Source organism: Aethalodelphis obliquidens, unplaced genomic scaffold, assembly GCF_003676395.1.
Source record: "Aethalodelphis obliquidens isolate GAN/ISIS:26980383/991018 unplaced genomic scaffold, ASM367639v1 scaffold18, whole genome shotgun sequence".
Taxonomy (NCBI): Eukaryota; Metazoa; Chordata; class Mammalia; order Artiodactyla; family Delphinidae; genus Aethalodelphis; species Aethalodelphis obliquidens.
The window spans coordinates 14,733,314-14,752,931 of NW_020837962.1; the positions used below are offsets into that span (position 1 = coordinate 14,733,314).

At 42.6% G+C, this 19,618-nt stretch overlaps 1 protein-coding gene across 5 annotated transcripts in view; it reads left to right on the plus strand.

Annotated features, from left to right (window-relative positions):
- The window catches only part of ZNF133 (zinc finger protein 133), a 28,393-nt gene extending 9,336 nt beyond the window's left edge, over positions 1-19,057 (plus strand). The window contains exons 1-4 of one of the 5 annotated variants that reach the window (XM_027118253.1): positions 2,125-2,262; positions 6,346-6,472; positions 6,952-7,047; positions 17,145-19,057. In XM_027118253.1, coding sequence (XP_026974054.1) covers positions 2,230-2,262; positions 6,346-6,472; positions 6,952-7,047; positions 17,145-18,898 — 2,010 coding nt within the window. In that variant the 5' untranslated portion in view covers positions 2,125-2,229 and the 3' untranslated portion in view covers positions 18,899-19,057. The other 4 variants (XM_027118254.1, XM_027118255.1, XM_027118252.1 and 1 more) reach the window with 4 other exon arrangements.
- Positions 19,058-19,618: the final 561 nt, after the last annotated feature.

Below are 19,618 nucleotides of genomic sequence, written 5' to 3' on the forward strand. Positions count from 1 at the left end.
ATGGCTAATAGTCCATTGTATATATGTACCACATCTTTTTTATCCATTCCTCTGTTGATAGACATTTAAGTTGCTTCCGTATCCTGGCTACTGTAACTAGTGCTGCAGTGAACATTGGGGTGCATGTATCTTTTCTAATTATGGTTTTCTCTGGGTATATACCCAGGAGTGGGATGGGTGGATCATATGGTAGTTCTATTTTTAGTTTTTTAAAGAACTTCCATACTGTTCTCCATAGTGGTTATACCAATTTACATTCCCACCAACAGTGCAAGAGGGTTCCCTTTTCTCCACACCCTCTCCAGCATTTATTGTTTGTAGATTTTTTGATGATGGCCATTCCGACCAGTGTTAGGTGATCCTTCATTGTAGTTTTGATTTGCATTTCTCTGATAATGAGTGATGTTGAGCATCTTTTCATGTGCTTTTTGGCCATATGTATGTCTTCTTTGAAGAAATGTCTGTTTAGCTCTTCTGCCCATTTTTTGATTGGGTTGTTTTTTTGACATAGAGCTGCATGGGCTGCTTGTATATTTCGGAGATTAATCCCTTGGTGATCGCTTCATTTGCACATATTTTCTCCCATCCTGTGGGTTGTCTTTTCATTTTGCTTATGGTTTCCTTTGCTGTGCAAAAGCTTTTAAGTTTAATTAGATCCCACTTGTTTATTTTTGTTTTCATTTTCATTACCCTAGGAGGTGGGTCAAGAAAGATATTGCTGTGATTCATGTCATCTATTTTTGAAGTTTTCTTGGGTTATAGTTTTAAATATTAGTTCTGTTCCCTCCCCACCCCCACCCCAACCCTTTTTTGGTTTATTTCTTTGTTTTCTTCTGCAGGAGCTGCAATTATACAAATGAAATTCTTTGTTTGTCTGTTTTCCATTTCAACCATTTTTTCTCTAACTCTTTTTACTTCTTTCTTTCATTTTCATCTCCTCCTGTTAGCTTTCAGTGGCCATCATGTTTTCATTTCACTCTATTCTTCCTTGGTGTCTTAAAATTTAGTCTTCATTTCTTTCTTTTTTTTTGGCTGTGTGGTTTGCAGTATCTTAGTTCCCCGCACTTATTTGCAAAACAGAAACAGACTCACATATTTCAAAAACAAACTTATGGTTACCAAAGGGGAAATGAATTGATAATTGATTCTAATGGCCAATTTTTGTCCTTCATTATTGCTTTAGGTTTCTCTGGTTTTGTTCACAATGCAGTGTTTTTTCTGTGTATACTTTTTACGTTTTAAAAGAAAAATCTTAAAAATAAAGGAGTCAATAGCATAATGAACGTCCTTATGTGCATCATCTTGATTTAACACTTGTTTATATTTTGCCATATTTGTTGCATCTGGGTTTTTGGTTTTTGGGTTCCTTTGGTGTTTGAGAATTTTTTAATAATTTTTTATTAATGGAAAAATTTCAAACATATTCAAAGCAAGGAAACTATAATAAAACCCCAGCTTTAACAGTAAACACTGTGTAGCAATCTTGGGAGGGGGGTGGTTTGTCCAATTTTTCCTGAAGTGTTTTTTGTTTGTTTGTTTTTATAAATACATTTATTTATTTTTGGCTGTGTTGGATCTTCATTGCTGCCCGTGGGCTTTCTCTTGTTGCAGCCGCAGTGCGTGGGCTTCTCATTGTTGTGGCTTCTCCCATTGCAGAGCACGTGCTCTAGGGCTCAGCAGAGCACGGGCTCTAGGGCTTATGGGCTTAGTTGCTCCATGGCACATGGGTTCTTCCTGGACCAGGGCTTGAACCCGTGTCTCCGGAATTGGCAGGCGGATTCTTAACCATTGTGCCACCAGGGAAGCCCTCCTGAAGTGTTTTTAAAAGCAATCCCGTGGATCATTTCATCTATAAATACTTCAGTGTATATTTTTTAAAAAAACAACCACAATAATACCATTTTCACAACCCCTCAAATTAATAATGATGTGTTAACATCTACAGTCAAGTAGAGAGCCTGAAAAACGTCCTTCTACATTTAGTTTGTTGGGATCAGGAGAGTTTGGGACCAAACCTACTGAAGGCCTGACTCTGAACTTTTTTCCAGGGCCCTGGTAAAAACCAGAGTGTTACACTTCCACCGTGCCACCCCTCCCCCAGCTGTGGGGTTGGAGAGCAGACCCTGCCTCGCTCACTGGGAGAGCATTTCCAGCTGACACCCTCTAATTTCTGCTTTCCTTACACGGATCTGCCTTCTGAGATATCATCCTTTAGTGATACCAGGAAAAATGGCCACAGGGTCCTGGGAAGCCAGGGTAATGGTGAGTGTTTCCTGCATTTCCACACTGGCTGTCGCAGGATGGACACAATCCTTTCTCTTGTCTTGACCACCTTGTTGGCACCTGGCAAAGTCCAGCTCTAGTCCTGGAAGTGTAACTTATCTTACCTGCAGCCTGTTTGACCCATGACTTGGTCAGTTTAGGAAGTTACCATCCCTGGAAATATTACCCGTGGAAAGGCACAGGATCAGAAAAGATGCAAGAAAAACCTTTAGTTTACACCTCAGATTGAACCCCGGCACGGAGACACACTACAACAACAAAAACAAAAACCAAGCAAATCTGGGGAATCTGAGTTCCAGAGTTGCCATACTATGTGGGCTTACTAGACAAAAGACTTTAAGACAGCTGTCAGAGCTAATGGAAAACATGAACGAGGTCAAGAAAACAATGTAAAAACAAAATGGAAATGTCAGTAAAGAGATAGAAAACGTGAAGAGGAACCAAGAAGCTTAATGAACTCTAAGTAGGATAACCTCTTAAAAGAGACTGACACCAAGATACATTAAAATCAAGCCAAAGGCAACAGAATCTTGAGAGCAGCAACAGAGAGCTCAGAACTTAATCACAGATGTATGATCAGGTGATTTTCAACAACACTACCAAGACCATTCCATGTGGAAAGGACAGTCTATTCAATAGACACTGCTGGGAAAACTTATACCCACATGGAAGAGAATGAAAATTAACTCAAAATGGATCAAAGACCTAAAAAGGTAAGAGCTAAAACTGTAAAACTCTTAGAAGAAAACATTGAGGAAAAGCTTCATGAAGTTGGATTTAGTTATGATTTGTTGGGTAATAACACCAAAAGCCCAGGCAACAAAAGAAAAAATAGATAAATTGGACTTTATCAAGGTTAAAAACTTTTGTTCATTAAAGAGTGTATATTTGCAAGTCATATATCCGATAAGTAATTAATGTCCAGAATATATAAAGATCTCAGAGAGCAACAACAAAAACCAAACACCCCAATTCAAGAACCGTCAAAGGACTTGAATAGACGTTTTTGCCAAGAAGATATACAGATAGCAAATAAGCACATAAAAAGATGGTTACTGTCACTAATCATTAGGGAAATGCAAATAAAGACCACAATGAGAGATCACTTTATACATTTCACATGATGGCTATTACCAAAAACTCAGAGAGCAGCAAGTGTTGTCAAGGATGTAGGGATACTAGAATCCTTTTACATTGTTAGTGGGGATATAAAATGGTGTGGCTTCTGTGGAAAACAGTACAGTGTTTCCTGAAGAAACTGAACATAGAATTACCATTTGATTCAGCAATTCAACTTCTGGGTATATACCCAAAAGAACTGAAAGCAATTTGTATGGTAGTATTATTCACAATAGCTAAAAGGTGGATACAAACCCAGTGTCCGTCAGTGGAGGAATGGTATATACATACAGTAGAGTATTTTTTAGCCTTAAAAAGGAGGAAATTCTGAGTACATGCTTCAACATGGCTGAAACTTTTTTTTTTTTTAATTTTATATTGTAGTATAGTTCACAATGTTTTGTTTGTGGTGTACAGCACAGTGATTCAGTTATACATATACATGTATCTATTCTTTTTCAAATCCTTTTCCCATTTAGGTTGTTACAGAATACTGAGCAGAGGTCCCTGTGCTATACAGTAGGTCCTTGTTGGTTATCTATTTTAAATATAGTAGTATGTATATGTCAATCTCAAACTCCCAATTTATCCCTCCTCCCCACCTTTCCCTTTTGGTAACCATCTTTGTTTTCTAAGTCTGTGAGAATGTTTCTGTTATGTAAATAAGTTCGTTTGTGTCATTTTTTTTTTTTAGATTCTGCATATAAGCAAAATCATATGATATTTGTCTTTCTCTGTCTGACTTACGTCACTCCAGGTCCATCCACATTGCTGCAGATGGCATTATTTCATTCTTTTTTATGGCTGAGTAATATTCCATTGCATATATGTACCACATCATCTTTATCCATTCATCTGTCGATGGACATTTAGGTTGCTTCCATGTCTTGGCTGTTGTAAACAGTGCTGCAGTGGACATTGGTGTACGTGTATCCTTTCAAACCATGGTTTTCTCTGGATATGTGCCCAGGAGTGGGATTGCTGGATCATACAGTAGCTCTATTTTTAGCTTTTTAAGGAACCTCCATACTGTTTGCCACAGTGGCTGCACCAATTTGCATTCCCACCAACAGTGTGGGAAGGCTCCCTTTTCTCCACACCATCTCCAGCATTTATTGTTTGTAGACTTTTTGATGGTGACTAGTGTGAGGTGATATCTCATTGTAGTTTTGATTTGCATTTCTCTAAGAATCAATGATGTGGAGCATCTTTTCTTGTGCCTCCTGGCCGTCTGTATGTCTTCTTTGGAGTACATGGCTGACACTTGAAGACATGCTAAATGAAATAAGCCAGCACAAAAGGACAAATACTGTATGATTCCACTTATTTGTGATACACAGACTAGCCAAATATTGAATACATGGAGACAAAGTAAAATGATGGTTGTTTACCAGGGTTTGTGAGAAAGAGGGAGTCAGGGTTTAATGGTTACAGAGTTTCAGCATGGGATGATGAACAAATTCTGGAGATGGAAAGTGGTGGTGGTTGTACAACAGTGTCAACATACTTAATGTACTGAAATATGCACTTAAAAATGGTAAAAGTAGTAAAATGTTTCTGTATATTTTACAATAAAAATTTAAAACCTACAGGCTGCTACTACACGCGACCTATTCTGTATTCTACCACTAGGTGCCTTTTATTCCTCCCAAGTGGTCCTGCTTCCCATGATTCAGGCTCTCTCTTTCTTGGCCCACAGTGTCCTCTGCTTTGCTCCCCACACGCCTCATCAGGAATACCTGGCACCTTCCTCTTCCCTTGATTCCTGCCCTTCCCTCAAGACCAAGTTCCTGGGCCTCTCATGAAACCTTTCCTGATGTCTATATTCCAGTGCACTCTCCGTTTTGAAATAGTGTTGAGGTAAAGATAGTAAAATGGGGCAGGCGGATAAGAATGGCACATAGAGATGAATTTGTAGACCAAGTAGCCAAGAACGTCCACGCTGAGCATCCACAGTGTGGGACGGGAAGTTTAATGGACTGTTACCCACATTTCGTAAGTGAGAAAACAGAGGTGCTAGTTGACGGGGGGGTGGGCCCCAAACCAAGGCAGTAGGATTCAAGTTCATGCTCTTTACCACTCGCTGCTTGTGCCTCTCAGGCCAGGGAAGGCCGAAGGGGCCCCATGGGATTGAAGGGAAGGACTGAGTTGTATTTGGTCTTTGCCATAATTGAATGGTACTAACTTCATTCTGATGCTTCAACATTTAAAACCATTGTTCAGGGCTTCCCTGGTGGCGCAGTGGTTAAGAGTCCGCCTGCCAGTGCAGGGGACGTGGGTCCGAGCCCTGGTCCGGGAAGATCCCACGTGCCGTGGAGCAACTCAGCCCATGCGCCGCAACTACTGAGCCTGTGCTCTAGAGCTCGCGAGCCACAACTTCTGAAGCCCGCGTGCCTAGAGCCCGTGCTCCGCCATAGGAGAAGCCACCCAATGAGAAGCCCATGCACCACAAAAAGTAGCCCCCACTCGCTGCAACTAGAGAAAGCCCACGTGCAGCAACGAAGACCCAACGCAGCCAAAAATAAATAAACAAGTAACAGAACCAAAGCTTAAGAAAAAAAAAATTGTTCAGACTATTCTTTTAAATTCTTAAAGTCTGTTGCTTTACTGTTGTTTAATTTTTATGTTATTTGCTTTTCCCTCAGCCTAGATTTGCTCTTGTTATTTGCTCTTCCCTCAGCCTAATGTTCCCGAAAGTTAAAGACTCCATTTTTTGGTAGGTATTCTCCGAAACAGCCTATTCAGTATCTCGAATGTGTAGGTTAAGTGCCACTGCTCCGATAGTGACAGGGGTTAAAAGTCTTGGAACACAGAGCACCAGGGTCAAAGACAAGATCTAGATATCTCACCTACCTCTCCCCGGGCAGGCTTCTGCCTGCCCCTGACCCTGAGTCCTGGGCAGGGCTGGCTCCTGGGTGAGCAGGGCTGTATTCTGTGTTACAGGCACACATGGCATTCAGAGATGTGGCTGTGGATTTCACCCAGGAGGAGTGGATGCTGCTGAGCCCTGCTCAGAGGTCCCTGTACCGGGAGGTGATGCTGGAGAACTACAGCAACCTGGTCTCGCTGGGTAAGCCTGGTATCTCTCAGGACCCGTATCCCAGCAGCTGGGTACTTTAGGCTGTGCTTGAAGCAGCTATCTTGCTTTCTGACTTTGCCTTTGGGTTGGACTCAAAAGCAGAGACACTCTGTTCCCTCTTTCCCCAGAGAAGGTCTGATTTTGTAGAACTGAAATGTGTAGAGGTGCGTGTGTGTCTGTGTGTTGTGTATGTGATAATCTGCATTTCTAGGCCTTTTCTCCCAGTCTCTTGGGTAAGCATGACATGTCTTCCTAGTTATTATCTTCTTTTAAATGAGGGAGTTCTCTCCCCAGGATGGAGTAGGGTCAGTGAGCTGTCATCCTGGTTTCCCCTCCCCTGCAGAGAGCTCCCCACTCTCAGGTCTTTCCCACCACCTTTTGAAATTCCCCACCCAGTGTGGCTCTGAATTCAGGAACTGGCTTTTGAGCCTATAACCTACAGCCATATTGTTTTCTTTTCCTATGAGCAGGGATTCCATTTTCTAAACCCAAACTCATCACCCAGCTGGAGCAAGGGAAGGAAACCTGGAGAGAAGAGAGAAAATGCCCACCTGCCACCGGCCCGGGTGAGTGGGGAACACTGGGCAGCCCAGGGGGTTGGGGGCAAGAAGGCGTCGCTCAGGTGCTGGGGAGGGAGGCTGTTGTGCTGGCCCTGGGGCCACCCTGTGTGCTGCCCACCATGTGACCTTCCAGCCCTTCATCTGCACTCGAGCTTTCCCTTTTTGCCCTCTCTGCCTCACTCAGTTCTCTCCCACATTCATAGGCTTCTTGCTCTTGTTACTATATTTTTAAAAGATCAAGCAAGAATGTGGAAGTAAAACAGTGAGCTAAAGAAAAAAGGCAAGCCCAGTGGGAGGAAGGAAGGCTATAAAAAGCCAACTGGGAAATTGAAATGGAATTCTAAAAAAATTGTAAGAATGGATTTCGCCCAGGAGGGTGAAACTTTAAACGGTTATGTAAATACCTATATAATCCTCAATTTTGTCTCTTAGCCCCCAGAGCCTAAACTAGTTACTATTTTGGCCATTTAAGAAAAAGTTTGCTGACCCCTGCTCAAAGGGATTACAATATACAGCCTTCACTTTTCCTTTTCTACTTATTCTGGATACCACTTTATGTAAAATTTAAGAACAGTGCAATTGCACACTTCAAATTAAACCCTTTTCCCCACTTGCTTTATTCTGTAGTTGTCATTTGTACTGCCCCTCTATACCTTCTAAACTCCCTAATACAATGTTAAAATATTTGTTTTAAGCACTCATACGTATTTTTTAATCAAATGAAAAAGTGTTTTTATACTCATCCAGATAATTTACCATTTTCTGTGCTCTTATTTTCCTGAAGATTTGAGTTTCTACCTGATAGCATTTTAGTTGTCTAGCATTTCTTGTACAGGTGGCAGTGTATTCATTTAAATTTTGTTTTTCTGAATGTGTATTTCATCTTCATTCTCGAAGGATATTCTCACTGGATATAGAATTCTAGTTTGGTTTATTTTTTCACTCCTTTAAAGATACTGTTCCCCTGTTCTGGCCTCTGCTGTTTCTGATGAGAAATCAGCTGTCATTTACACAATTATTACCTTGGTTTTTTTGTTACTTTTCTTTTTAAACCTCTGACTACTTTCAGAGTTTTCTGTATATGTTTGGTGTTCAGCTCTTTGACTGTGTCGTAACTGAGGAAACATGCTTTTCTTTGTATTTTCCCTGCTTAGGGCTTGCTGAGATTTCTGAATCTATAAATTTATGGCTAGAGCCAAATTTGGGGAATTTTTGGGCATTATTCTATCATGGTTTTTTTTTTGTTTTTTTTGTTTTTGTGGTACACGGGCCTTTCACTGTTGTGGCCTCTCCCGTTGCGGAGCACAGGCTCTGGACGCGCAGGCCCAGTGGCCATGGCTCATGGGCCCAGCCGCTCTGCGGCATGTGGGATCTTCCCAGACCGGGGCACAAACCCGTGTCCCCTGCATCGGCAGGCAGACTCTCAACCACTGCGCCACCAGGGAAGCCCTATCATGGTTTTTTTCTGTTCCCCTCTCTCCCCCTTTTGGGGACTACAGTTACATGTGTATTAGTCCTTTTTACATTGTCCCACAGGTTGTTGAGCCTGTCTTTTTTTTTTTCCCCCCCTCTCTGTTCTTCAGATTGATTTCTGTTGATCTGTCATCTCCAATATGCTACTAAGTTCTGGCCAGTGAATTTTTCATTTTTAGATATGGTATTTTTTCAGTTTTGTCATTTCCATTTACTTTTATTTAATTTTCCATTTTCATGATGATATTTCCTAACTGTTCATTAATGAAGAGCAAATTTTCCTTTACCTTCTTTAGCAGAATAACTTAGATACTTAGCGGATACATTTTTATTTATTTATTTATTTATTTATTAACATCTTTATTGGAGTATAATTGCTTTACAATGCTGTGTTAGTTTCTGCTTTATAACAAAGTGAATCAGTTATACATATACATATGTTCCCATATCTCTTCCCTCTTGCATCTTCCTCCCTCCCACCCTCCCTTTCCCACCCCTCTAGGTGGTCACAAAGCACTGAGCTGATCTCCCTGTGCTATGTGGCTGCTTCCCACTAGCTATCTATTTTACGTTTGGTAGTGTATATATGTCCATGCCACTCTCTCACTTTGTCACAGCTTACCCTTCCCCCTCCCCATATCCTCAAGTCCATTCTCTAGTAGGTCTGTGTCTTTATTCCCATCTTGCCCCTAGGTTCTTCATGAACTTTTTTTTCTTAGATTCCATATATATGTGTTAGCATACAGTATCTGCTTTTCTGTTTCTGACTGACTTCACTCTGTATGACAGACTCTAGGTCCATCCACCTCACTACAAATAATTCAGTTTCGTTTCTTTTTATGGCTGAGTAATATTCCATTGTATATATGTGCCACATCTTCTTTATCCATTCATCTGTTGATGGACACTTAGGTTGCTTCCATGTCCTGGCTATTGTAAATAGAGCTGCAATAAACATTTTGGTACATGACTCTCTTTTTTTTTTTTTTTTTTTTTTGCAATACGTGGGCCTCTCACTGTTGTGGCCTCTCCCGTTGTGGAGCACAGGCTCCGGCCGCGCAGGCCCAGTGGCCATGGCTCATGGGCCCAGCTGCTCCGCGGCATGTGGGATCTTCCCAGACCGGGGCACGAACCCGTGTCCCCTGCATTGGCAGGCAGACTCTCAACCACTGCACCACCAGGGAAGCCCCCATGACTCTTTTTGAATTATGGTTTTCTCAGGGTATATGCCCAGTAGTGGGATTGCTGGGTCATATGTTAGTTCTATTTTTAGTTTTTTTTTTTTTTTGCGGTACGCGGGCCTCTCACTGTTGTGGCCTCTCCCGTTGCGGAGCACAGGCTCCGGACGCGCAGTCTCAGCGGCCGTGGCTCACGGACCCAGCCGCTCCGCGGCATGTGGGATCTTCCCGGACCAGGGCACGTACCCGTGTCCCCTGCATCGGCAGGCGGACTCCCAACCACTGCGCCACCAGGGAAGCCCCTATTTTTAGTTTTTTAAGGAACCTCCATACTGTTCTCCATAGTGGCTGTATCAATTTACATTCCCACCAACAGTGCAAGAGGGATCCCTTTCCTCCACACCCTCTCCAGCATTTATTGTTTCTAGATTTTTTGATGATTGCCATTCTGACCGGTGTGAGATGATATCTCATTGTAGTTTTGATTTGCATTTCTCTAATGATTAATGATGTTGAGCATTCTTTCACGTGTTTGTTGGCAATCTGTATATCTTCTTTGGAGAAATGTCTATTTAGGTCTTCTGCCCATTTTTGGATTGGGATGTTTGTTTTTTTGATATTGAGCTGCATGAGCTGCTTGTAAATTTTGGAGATTGATCCTTTGTCAGTTTCTTCATTTGCAAATATTTTCTCCCATTCTGAGGGTTGTCTTTTGGTCTTGTTTATGGTTTCCTTTGCTGTGCAAAAGCTTTGAAGTTTCATTAGGTCCCATTTGTTTATTTTTGTTTTTATTTCCATTTCTCTAGGAGGTGGGTCAAAAAGGATCTTGCTGTGATTTATGTCAGAGTGTTCTGCCTATGTTTTCCCCTAAGAGCTTGATAGTGTCTGGCCTTACATTTAGGTCTTTAATCATTTTGAGTTTACTTTTGTCTATGGTGTTAGGGAGTGTTCTAATTTCATACTTTTACATGTACCTGTCCAGTTTCCCAGCATCACTTATTGAAGAGGCTGTCTTTTCTCCACTGTATATTCTTGCCTCCTTTATCAAAGATAAGGTGACCATATGTGCGTGGGTTTATCTCTGGGCTTTCTATCCTGTTCCACTGATCTATATTTCTGTTTTTGTGCCAGTACCATACTGTCTTGATTACTGTAGCTTTGTAGTATAGTCTGAAGCCAGGAAGGCTGATTCCTCCAGCTCCATTTTTCATTGTCAAGATTGCTTTGGTTATTCGGGGTCTTTTGTGTTTCCATACAAATTGTGAAATTTTTTGTTCTAGTTCTGTGAAAAATGCAAGTGGTAGTTTAATAGGGATTGCATTAAATCTGTAGATTGCTTTGGGTAGTATAGTCATTTTCACAATATTGATTCTTCCAATCCAAGAACATGGTATTATCTCTCCATCTGTTTGTATCATCTTTAATTTCTTTTATCAGTGTCTTATAATTTTCTGCATACAGGTCTTTTGTCTCCTTAGGTAGGTTTATTCCTAGATATTTTATTCTTTTTGTTGCAATGGTAAATGGGAGTGTTTTCTGTTTTGTTTTTTGTTTTTTTTTGCAGTACGTGGGCCTCTCACTGTTCTGGCCTCTCCCGTTGCGGAGCACAGGCTCCAGACGTTCAGGCTTAGCAGCCATGGCTCACGGGCCTACCTGCTCCGCGGCATATGGGATCTTCTTGGACCGGGTCACGAACCCGTGTCCCCTGCATCGGCAGGTGGACTCTCAACCACTGCGCCACCAGGGAAGCCCTTGAGCAGCTTTTCATGTGCTTCTTGGCCATCTTTATGTCTTCTTTGGAGAAATGTCTATTTAGGTCTCCTGCCCACTTTTGGATTGGGTTGTTTGTTTAATATTGAGCTGCATGAGCTGTTTATATATTTTGGAGATTAATCCTTTGTGCGTTGATTCGTTTACAAATATTTTCTCCCATTCTGAGGGTTGTCTTTTTGTCTTGTGTATGGTTTCCTTTGCTGTGCAAAAGCTTTGAAGTTTCATTAGGTCCCATTTGTTTATTTTTGTTTTTATTTCCATTACTCTAGGAGGTGTATCAAAAAAGATCTTGCTGTGATTTATGTCAAAGAGTGTTCTTCCAATGTTTTCCTCTAGGAGTTTTATAGTGTCCGGTCTTACATTCATGTCTTGAATCCACTTTGAGTTTATTTTTGTGTATGGTGTTAGGGACTGTTCTAATTTCATTCTTTTACATGTAGCTGTCCAGTTTTCCAGCACCACTTATTGAAGAGACTGTCTTTTCTCCATTGTATATCTTTGCCTCCTTTGTCATAGATTAGTTGACCATAGGTGTGTGGGTTTAATCTCTGGGCTTTCTATCTTGTTCCATTGATCTATGTTTCTGTTTTTATGCCAGTACCATATTGTCTTCATTACTGTAGCTTTGTAGTATAGTCTGAAGTCAGGGAGTCTGATTCCTCCAGTTCATTTTTTTCCTTCAAGACTACTTTGGCTATTCGGGGTCTTTTGTATCTCCATACAAATTTTAAGATGATTTGTTCTAGTTCCGTAAAAACTGCCACTGGTAATTTGATAGGGATTGCATTGAATCTGTAGATTGCTTTGGGTAGTATAGTCATTTTCACAATATTGATTCTTCCAATCCAAGAACATGGTATATCTCTCTATCTGTTGGTATCATCTTTAATTTCTTTCAACAGTGTCTTACAGTTTTCTGCATACATGTCTTTTGGTCTCCCTACGTAGGTTTATTCCTAGGTATTTTATTCCTTTTGTTGCAATGGTAAATGGGAGTGTTTCCACAATTTCTTTTTCAGATTTTTCATCATTAGTGTATAGGAATGCAAGATACTTCTGTTCATTAATTTTGTATCCTGCAACTTTACCAAATTCACTGATTAGCTCTAGTAGTTTTCTGGTAGCATTTTTAGGATTCTCTATGTATAGTATCATGTCATTTACAAACAGTGACAGTTTTACTTCTTCTTTTCCAGTTTGTATTCCTTTTATTTCTTTTTCTTCTCTGATTGCCGTGGCTAGGACTTCCAAAACTATGTTGAATAATAGTGGTGAGAGTGGACATCCTTGTCTCGTTCCTGATCTTAGAGGAAATGCTTTCAGTTTTTCACCATTGAGAATGATGTTTGCTGTGGGTTTGTCATATATGGTCTTTATTATGTTGAGGTAGGTTCCCTCTATGCCCACTTTCTGGAGAGTTTTTATCATAAATGGGTGCTGAATTTTGTCAGAAGCTTTTTCTGCATCTATTGAGATGCTCATATGGTTTTTATTCTTCAATTTGTTAATATGGTGTATCACATTGATTGATTTGTGTATATTGAAGAATCCTTGCATCCCTGGGATAAATCCCACTTGATCATGGTATTTGATCCTTTTAATGTGCTGTTGGATTCTGTTTGTTAGTATTTTGTTGAGGATTTTTGCATCTATATTCATCAGTGATATTGGTCTGTAATTTTTTTTTTTTTTTTTTTTTGGTAGTATCTTTGTCTGGTTTCGGTATCAGGGTGCTGGTGGCCTCATAGAATGAGTTTGGGAGTGTTCCTTCCTCTGCAATTTTGGGGAAGAGTTTGAGAAGGATGGGTGTTAGCTCTTCTCTGAGTGTTTGATAGAATTCACCTGTGAAGCCATTGGTCCTGGACGTTTGTTTGTTGGAAGATTTTTAATCACAGTTTCAATTTCATTACTTGTGATTGGTCTGTTCATATTTTCTATTTCTTCCTGTTTCAGTCTTGGAAGGTTATACCTTTCTAAGAATTTGTCCATTTCTTCCAGGTTGTCCATTTTATTGGCATAGAGTTGCTTGTAGTAGTTTCTTAGGATGCTTTATATTTATGTGGTGTCTGTTGTAACTTCTCCTTTTTCATTTCTAATTTTATTGATTTGAGTCCTCTCCCTCTTCTTCTTGATGAGTCTGGCTAATGGTTTATCAATTTTGTTTATCTTCTCAAAGAACCAGCTTTTAGTTTTATTGATCTTTGCTGTTGTTTTCTTTGTGTCTATTTTACTTATTTCTGCTCTGGTCTTTATGATTTCTTTCCTTCTGCTTTGGGTTTTGTTTGTTCTTCTTTCTCTAGGTCCTTTAGGTGTAAGGTTAGATTGTTTACTTGAGATTTTTCTTGTTTCTTGAGGTAGGCTTGTATAGCTATAAACTTCCCCCTTACAACTGCTTTTGCTGCATCCCATAGGTTTTGGTCGTCATGTTTTCATTGTCACTTGTTTCTAGGTATTTTTTGATTTCTTCTTTGATTTCTTGAGTGATCTCGGTTATTTAGTAACGTATTGTTTAGCCTCCATGTGTGTTTTTTACGTTTTTTTCCCTGTAATTCATTTCTAATCTCATAGCGTTGTGGTCAGAAAAGATGCTTGATATGATTGATTTCAGTTTTCTTAAATTTACTGAGGCTTGATTTGTGACCCAAGATGTGACCTATCCTTGAGAATGTTCCGTGTGCACATGAGAAGAATGTGTAATCTGCTGTTTTGGGATGGAATGTCCTATAAATATCAATTAAATCTATCTGGTCTATTGTGTTAGTTAAAGCTTCTGTTTCCTTATTTGTTTTCATTTTGGATGATCTGTCCATTGGTGTAAGTGAGGTGTTAAAGTCCCCCACTATTATTGTGTTACTGTCGATTTCCTCTTTTATAGCTGTTAGCACTTGCCTTATGTATTGAGGTGCTCCTATGTTGGGTGCATATATATTTATAATTGTTATATCTTCTTCTTGGATTGACCCCTTGATCATTATGTAGTGTCCGTCCTTGTCTCTTGTAACATTCTTTATTTTAAAGTCTATTTTATCTGATATGAGTATAGCTACTCCAGCTTTCTTTTGATTTCCATTTGCATGGAATATCTTTTTCCATCCCCTCACTTTCAGTCTGTATGTGTCCCTAGGTCTGAAGTGGGTCTCTTGTAGACAGCGTATATATGGGTCTTGTTTTTGTATCCATTCAGCAAGCCTGTGTCTTTTGGTTGGAGCATTTAATCCATTCACGTTTAAGGTAATTATCGATGTGTATGTTCCTTTACCATTTTCTTAATTGTTTTGGGTTTGTTTTTGTAGGTCCTTTTCTTCTCTTGTGTTTCCCACTTAGAGAAGTTCCTTTAGCATTTGTTGTGGAGCTGGTTTGGTGGTGCAGAATTCTCTTAGCTTTTGTGTGTCTGTGAAGCTTTTGATTTCTCCATCGAATTTGAATGAGATCCTTGCCAGATAGAGTAATCCTGGTTGTAGTTTCTTCCCTTTCATCACTTTATATCATGCCACTCCCTTCTGGCTTGTAGAGTTTCTGCTGAGAAATCAGCTGTTAACCTTATTGGAGTTCCCTTGTATGTTACTTTTCATTTTTCCCTTGCTGCTTTCAATAATTTTTGTCTTTAATTTTTGCCAATTTGATTACTATGTGTCTCAGCGTGTTTCTCCTTGGGTTTATCCTGTATGGGACTTGCTGCGCTTCCTGGACTTGGGTGGCTATTTCCTTTCCCATGTTAGGGAAGTTTTCGACTATAATCTCTTTAAATATTTCCTCTGGTCCTTTCTCTCTCTCTTCTCTTTCTGGGACCCCTATAATGCAAATGTTGTTGTGTTTAATGTTGTCCCAGAGGTCTCTCAGGCTGTCTTCATTTCTTTTCATTCTTTTTTCTTTATTCTGTTCCGCAGCAGTGAATTCCACCATTCAAGCCTTCCAGGTCACTTATCTGTTCTTCTGCCTCAGTTATTCTGCTATGGATTCCTTCTAGTGTAGTTTTCATTTCAGTTATTGTATTGTTCATCTCTGTTTGTTTGTTCTTTAATTCTTCTAGGTCTTTGTTAAACATTTTTTGCACCTTCTCGATCTTTGCCTCCATTCTTTTTCTGAGGTCCTGGATCATTTTCACTCTCATTATTCTGAATTCTTTTTCTGGAAGGTTGCCTATCTCCACTTCATTTAGTTGTTTTTCTGGGGTTTTATATTGTTCCTTCATCTGGTACATAGCCCTCTGCCTTTTCATCTTGTCTCTCTTTCTGTGAATTTTTTTTTCCCCCCCACAGGCTGCAGGATTGTAGTTCTTCTTGCTTCTGCTGTCTGCCCTCTGGTGGATGAGGCTATCTAAGAGGCTTGTGCAAGTTTCCTGATGGGAGGGACTGGTGGTGGGTAGAGCTGACTGTTGCTCTGGTGGGCAGAGCTTAGTAAAACTTTAATCTGCTTGACTGTTGATGGGTGGGTCTGGGTTCCCTCCCTGTTGGTTGTTTGGCCTGAGGCAGCCCAACACTGGAGCCTACCTGGGCTCTTTGGTGGGGCTAATGGCAGACTCTGGGAGGGCTCACGCCAAGGAGTACTTCCCAGAACTTCTGCTCCCAGTGTCCTTGTCCCCACGGTGAGCCACAGCCACCCCCCACCCCTGCAGGAGACCCTCTAACACTAGCAGGTAGGTCTGGTTCAGTCTCCGCTGGGGTCACTGCTCCTTCCCCTGGGTCCCAATGCACACACTACTTTGTGCCCTCCAAGAGTGGAGTCTCTGTATCCCCCAGTCCTGTTGAAGTCCTGCAATCAATTCCTACTAGGCTTCAAAGTCTGATTTTCTATAGGAATTCCTCCTCCCGTTGCCGGGCTCCCAGGTTGGGAAGCCTGACGTGGGGCTCAGAACCTTCACTCCAGTGGGTGGACTTCTGTGGTATAAGTGTTCTCCAGTCTGTGAGTCACCCACCCACCAGTTATGGGATTTGATTTTACTGTGATTGTGCCCCTCCTACCGTCTCATTGTGGCTTCTCCTTTGTCTTTGGATGTGGGGTATCTTTTTTGGTGAGTTCCAGTGTCTTCCTGTCAATGATTGTCCAGCAGCTAGTTGTGATTCTGGTGTTCTTGCAAGAGGGAGTGAGAGCATGTCCTTCTATTCCGCCATCTTGGTTCCTCCCCCTGGGGAAATTTTTATTTAGATTAATTACGGAAGTTAACAGGGCTTGAATTGGTCAGGGGTACCATTCACTGGGGGGCCTAGACTATGTTTGTGTTGTTTATTGCTGAACGCCTACTGCCTTGTAGAAATTCTGGTACAAAGTAATCCTCTAATGAATATTTGTTAGTGAGGTGGGACACTCCAGTTCAGGTGTTTTTGCTCGTGATCTCTTTAACCACGACTATGCTGCCTCCTCCACCAGGGGTCCTCCAGTCTGAATGACTGCTCTCCTTCCACCCCATTCTCCTAGGGAAACAGGGGAGACAAAGACCCTTCCACGAGGGTCCTGTGGTTAGATCTCTGTCATAGAATACCGTTTGGGCCCAGTTTCTATCACTGTGGTGGCTGGGCGTCAGGAGGTAAATGTAGCAGGTCCTGTGAAGGAAGTCTTGCCGGGTAGCCCATAAGTTCTAAGCATTTGGAAGAACAGGGAATCAAGTCTTAACATCAGATGAGGCAGAACTGCTCCGGCTGCCTCGGGTCTCAGTTCTGACTCACGCTTCTCTCTCTGCAGCAGAACCAAAGCCAGAACTCCACCTCGGTCCCTTCCGCCCTCCAGACTTCTCCAGTCAGCAGCTCCGCATGCAGCACGTGCTGTGTAGTCACCCTCCCTGGATCTTCACGTGCTGGTGTGCAGAAGAGCCTGTCCGGCCAGGAGCTCCGTGCCCTGGGGACCAGCAGCAGCAGCAGCAGCGAGCCTCTGATGGAAGTTCCTGGAATGACAAAGCAGAAGGTCAGGAGAGAGAAGGCACCCAGCCTTTGTTTGGAAAGACAAAGAAAAGGACTTCAGGCGTGTTCCCCAGGCCGCAACCCCAGCAGCAGCCGGTCAGCTCTGGGGATGGCATCCAAGGCGTGGAGGGAGTGGCCAGCCCAGCTCAGACGGGGAATCCCGAGGAAACAGACAGACTGTTGAAGAGGATGGAAGTCTTAGGATTTGGAACAGTCAACTGTGGGGAGTGTGGCCTGGGCTTCAGCAAGATGACAAACCTGCTCAGTCACCAGAGGATACACTCAGGGGAGAAGCCGTATGTGTGCGGGGTGTGTGAGAAGGGATTTAGCCTAAAGAAAAGCCTTGCCAGACACCAGAAGGCACACTCGGGGGAGAAGCCCATCGTGTGCAGGGAGTGTGGGCGAGGCTTTAACCGCAAGTCGACACTCATCATACACGAGAGGACACACTCAGGTGAGAAGCCTTACATGTGCAGCGAGTGCGGGCGAGGCTTCAGCCAGAAGTCAAACCTCATCATACACCAGCGGACACACTCCGGGGAGAAGCCCTACGTGTGCCAGGAATGTGGGAAAGGCTTCAGCCAGAAGTCAGCTGTCGTCAGACACCAGAGGACACACTTGGAGGAGAAGACCATCGTGTGCAGTGACTGTGGACTGGGCTTCAGCGACAGGTCGAACCTCATCTCACACCAGAGGACACACTCCGGGGAGAAGCCTTATGCCTGCAAGGAGTGTGGGCGGTGCTTCAGGCAGAGAACCACCCTCGTCAACCACCAGAGGACACACTCCAAGGAGAAGCCTTATGTGTGTGGCGTGTGTGGGCACAGCTTCAGCCAGAATTCAACCCTCATCTCACACAGGCGGACACACACTGGGGAGAAGCCTTACGTGTGTGGGGTGTGTGGGCGAGGCTTTAGTCTCAAGTCACACCTCAACAGACACCAGAACATACACTCAGGGGATAAGCCCATTGTGTGTAAGGACTGTGGGCGAGGCTTCAGCCAGCAGTCAAATCTCATCAGACACCAGAGGACACACTCAGGGGAAAAGCCCATGGTGTGTGAGGAGTGCGGGCGAGGCTTCAGCCAGAAGTCAAACCTTGTTGCACACCAGAGGACACACTCAGGGGAAAAGCCGTACGTGTGCAGGGAGTGTGGGCGAGGCTTCAGTCACCAGGCAGGTCTCATCCGGCACAGGCGGAAACACTCGAGGGAAAAGCCTTACACGTGCAGGCAGTGTGGACTCGGCTTCAGCAATAAGTCAGCTTTAATCACGCACAAATGGGTACACTCGGAAGAGAAGCCCTGTCTATTCAGAGAGTGTGGCCAAGGCTTTCCCCAAAAGTCACACCTCATCTTACATCAGATGACACACCAGGGCAGGAAGCCTTATGTGTGCAAGACGTGTGGACAGGGCTTTAGCCAGAAGTCTCACCTCAGCAGACACAGGAGGATGAAGTCCGCCCACCACAAACTGCGACTTCAGTCTGACCCCGAGGCCTACTCAGAGCAATCTTCTGACCCCTTGCACTCTCTCTGAGAGTGAAGACGGTGGTGAGGACTGGATAATCAAACATCGTACACTTTCATAAAACGCATTCCGTAAGTGGTCAAAGGACATTTGCCTTCGTTTACTTCCTCCATGCTAAGTCTTCATGTTTTGTGGTCTTTTGTTCTAATAAACTGCTTCTTTACAAACCTTGGCTGTGTATTTCATTCACTCCTCTATAAAGATAGGGAATAAGGAGTGTTAACGGAAATCTTGAGCTGTTGAGTCCACTATTCCATAAAAATTCAATTCCTTCTAAGACATAAGAACTGAGTCACTCCGTATTTATTGGAAAAGTCCTGTATAGGGAGAGAATCTGGGGACTGTATTCAGGGGATTTAGGTGAGGGGAGGGAATCTTCCAGGAAATATGGCTTCCCCTAGCCATTCCTCTCATCTGCAGCCCCCTTTCTTGCCCCTCTCCTCCTGGCTCTGAAACATCTACATTGTTGCCTTTGCTGAATCATCCCCTAACTACCTTTATTGCTTTTTTTCAGGCTTTAGTCCCTAGTCCTCATGTCTTGGGGCCCCCTTGACAACATATTGTCCCCAGCACTCCAGTCTCAGAGCCTGGTCCTCCGGCTGTGACAACCTTGGGTCTCCAGTCACACCCATTCAGATCACCAAGAACATGGTGCTCTGATAATGAGACAGCCTGTAAGCAGGTGCCCTCCTAAGCCCTTCGGTAACAGGAGTAAGACTTGAAGCCACA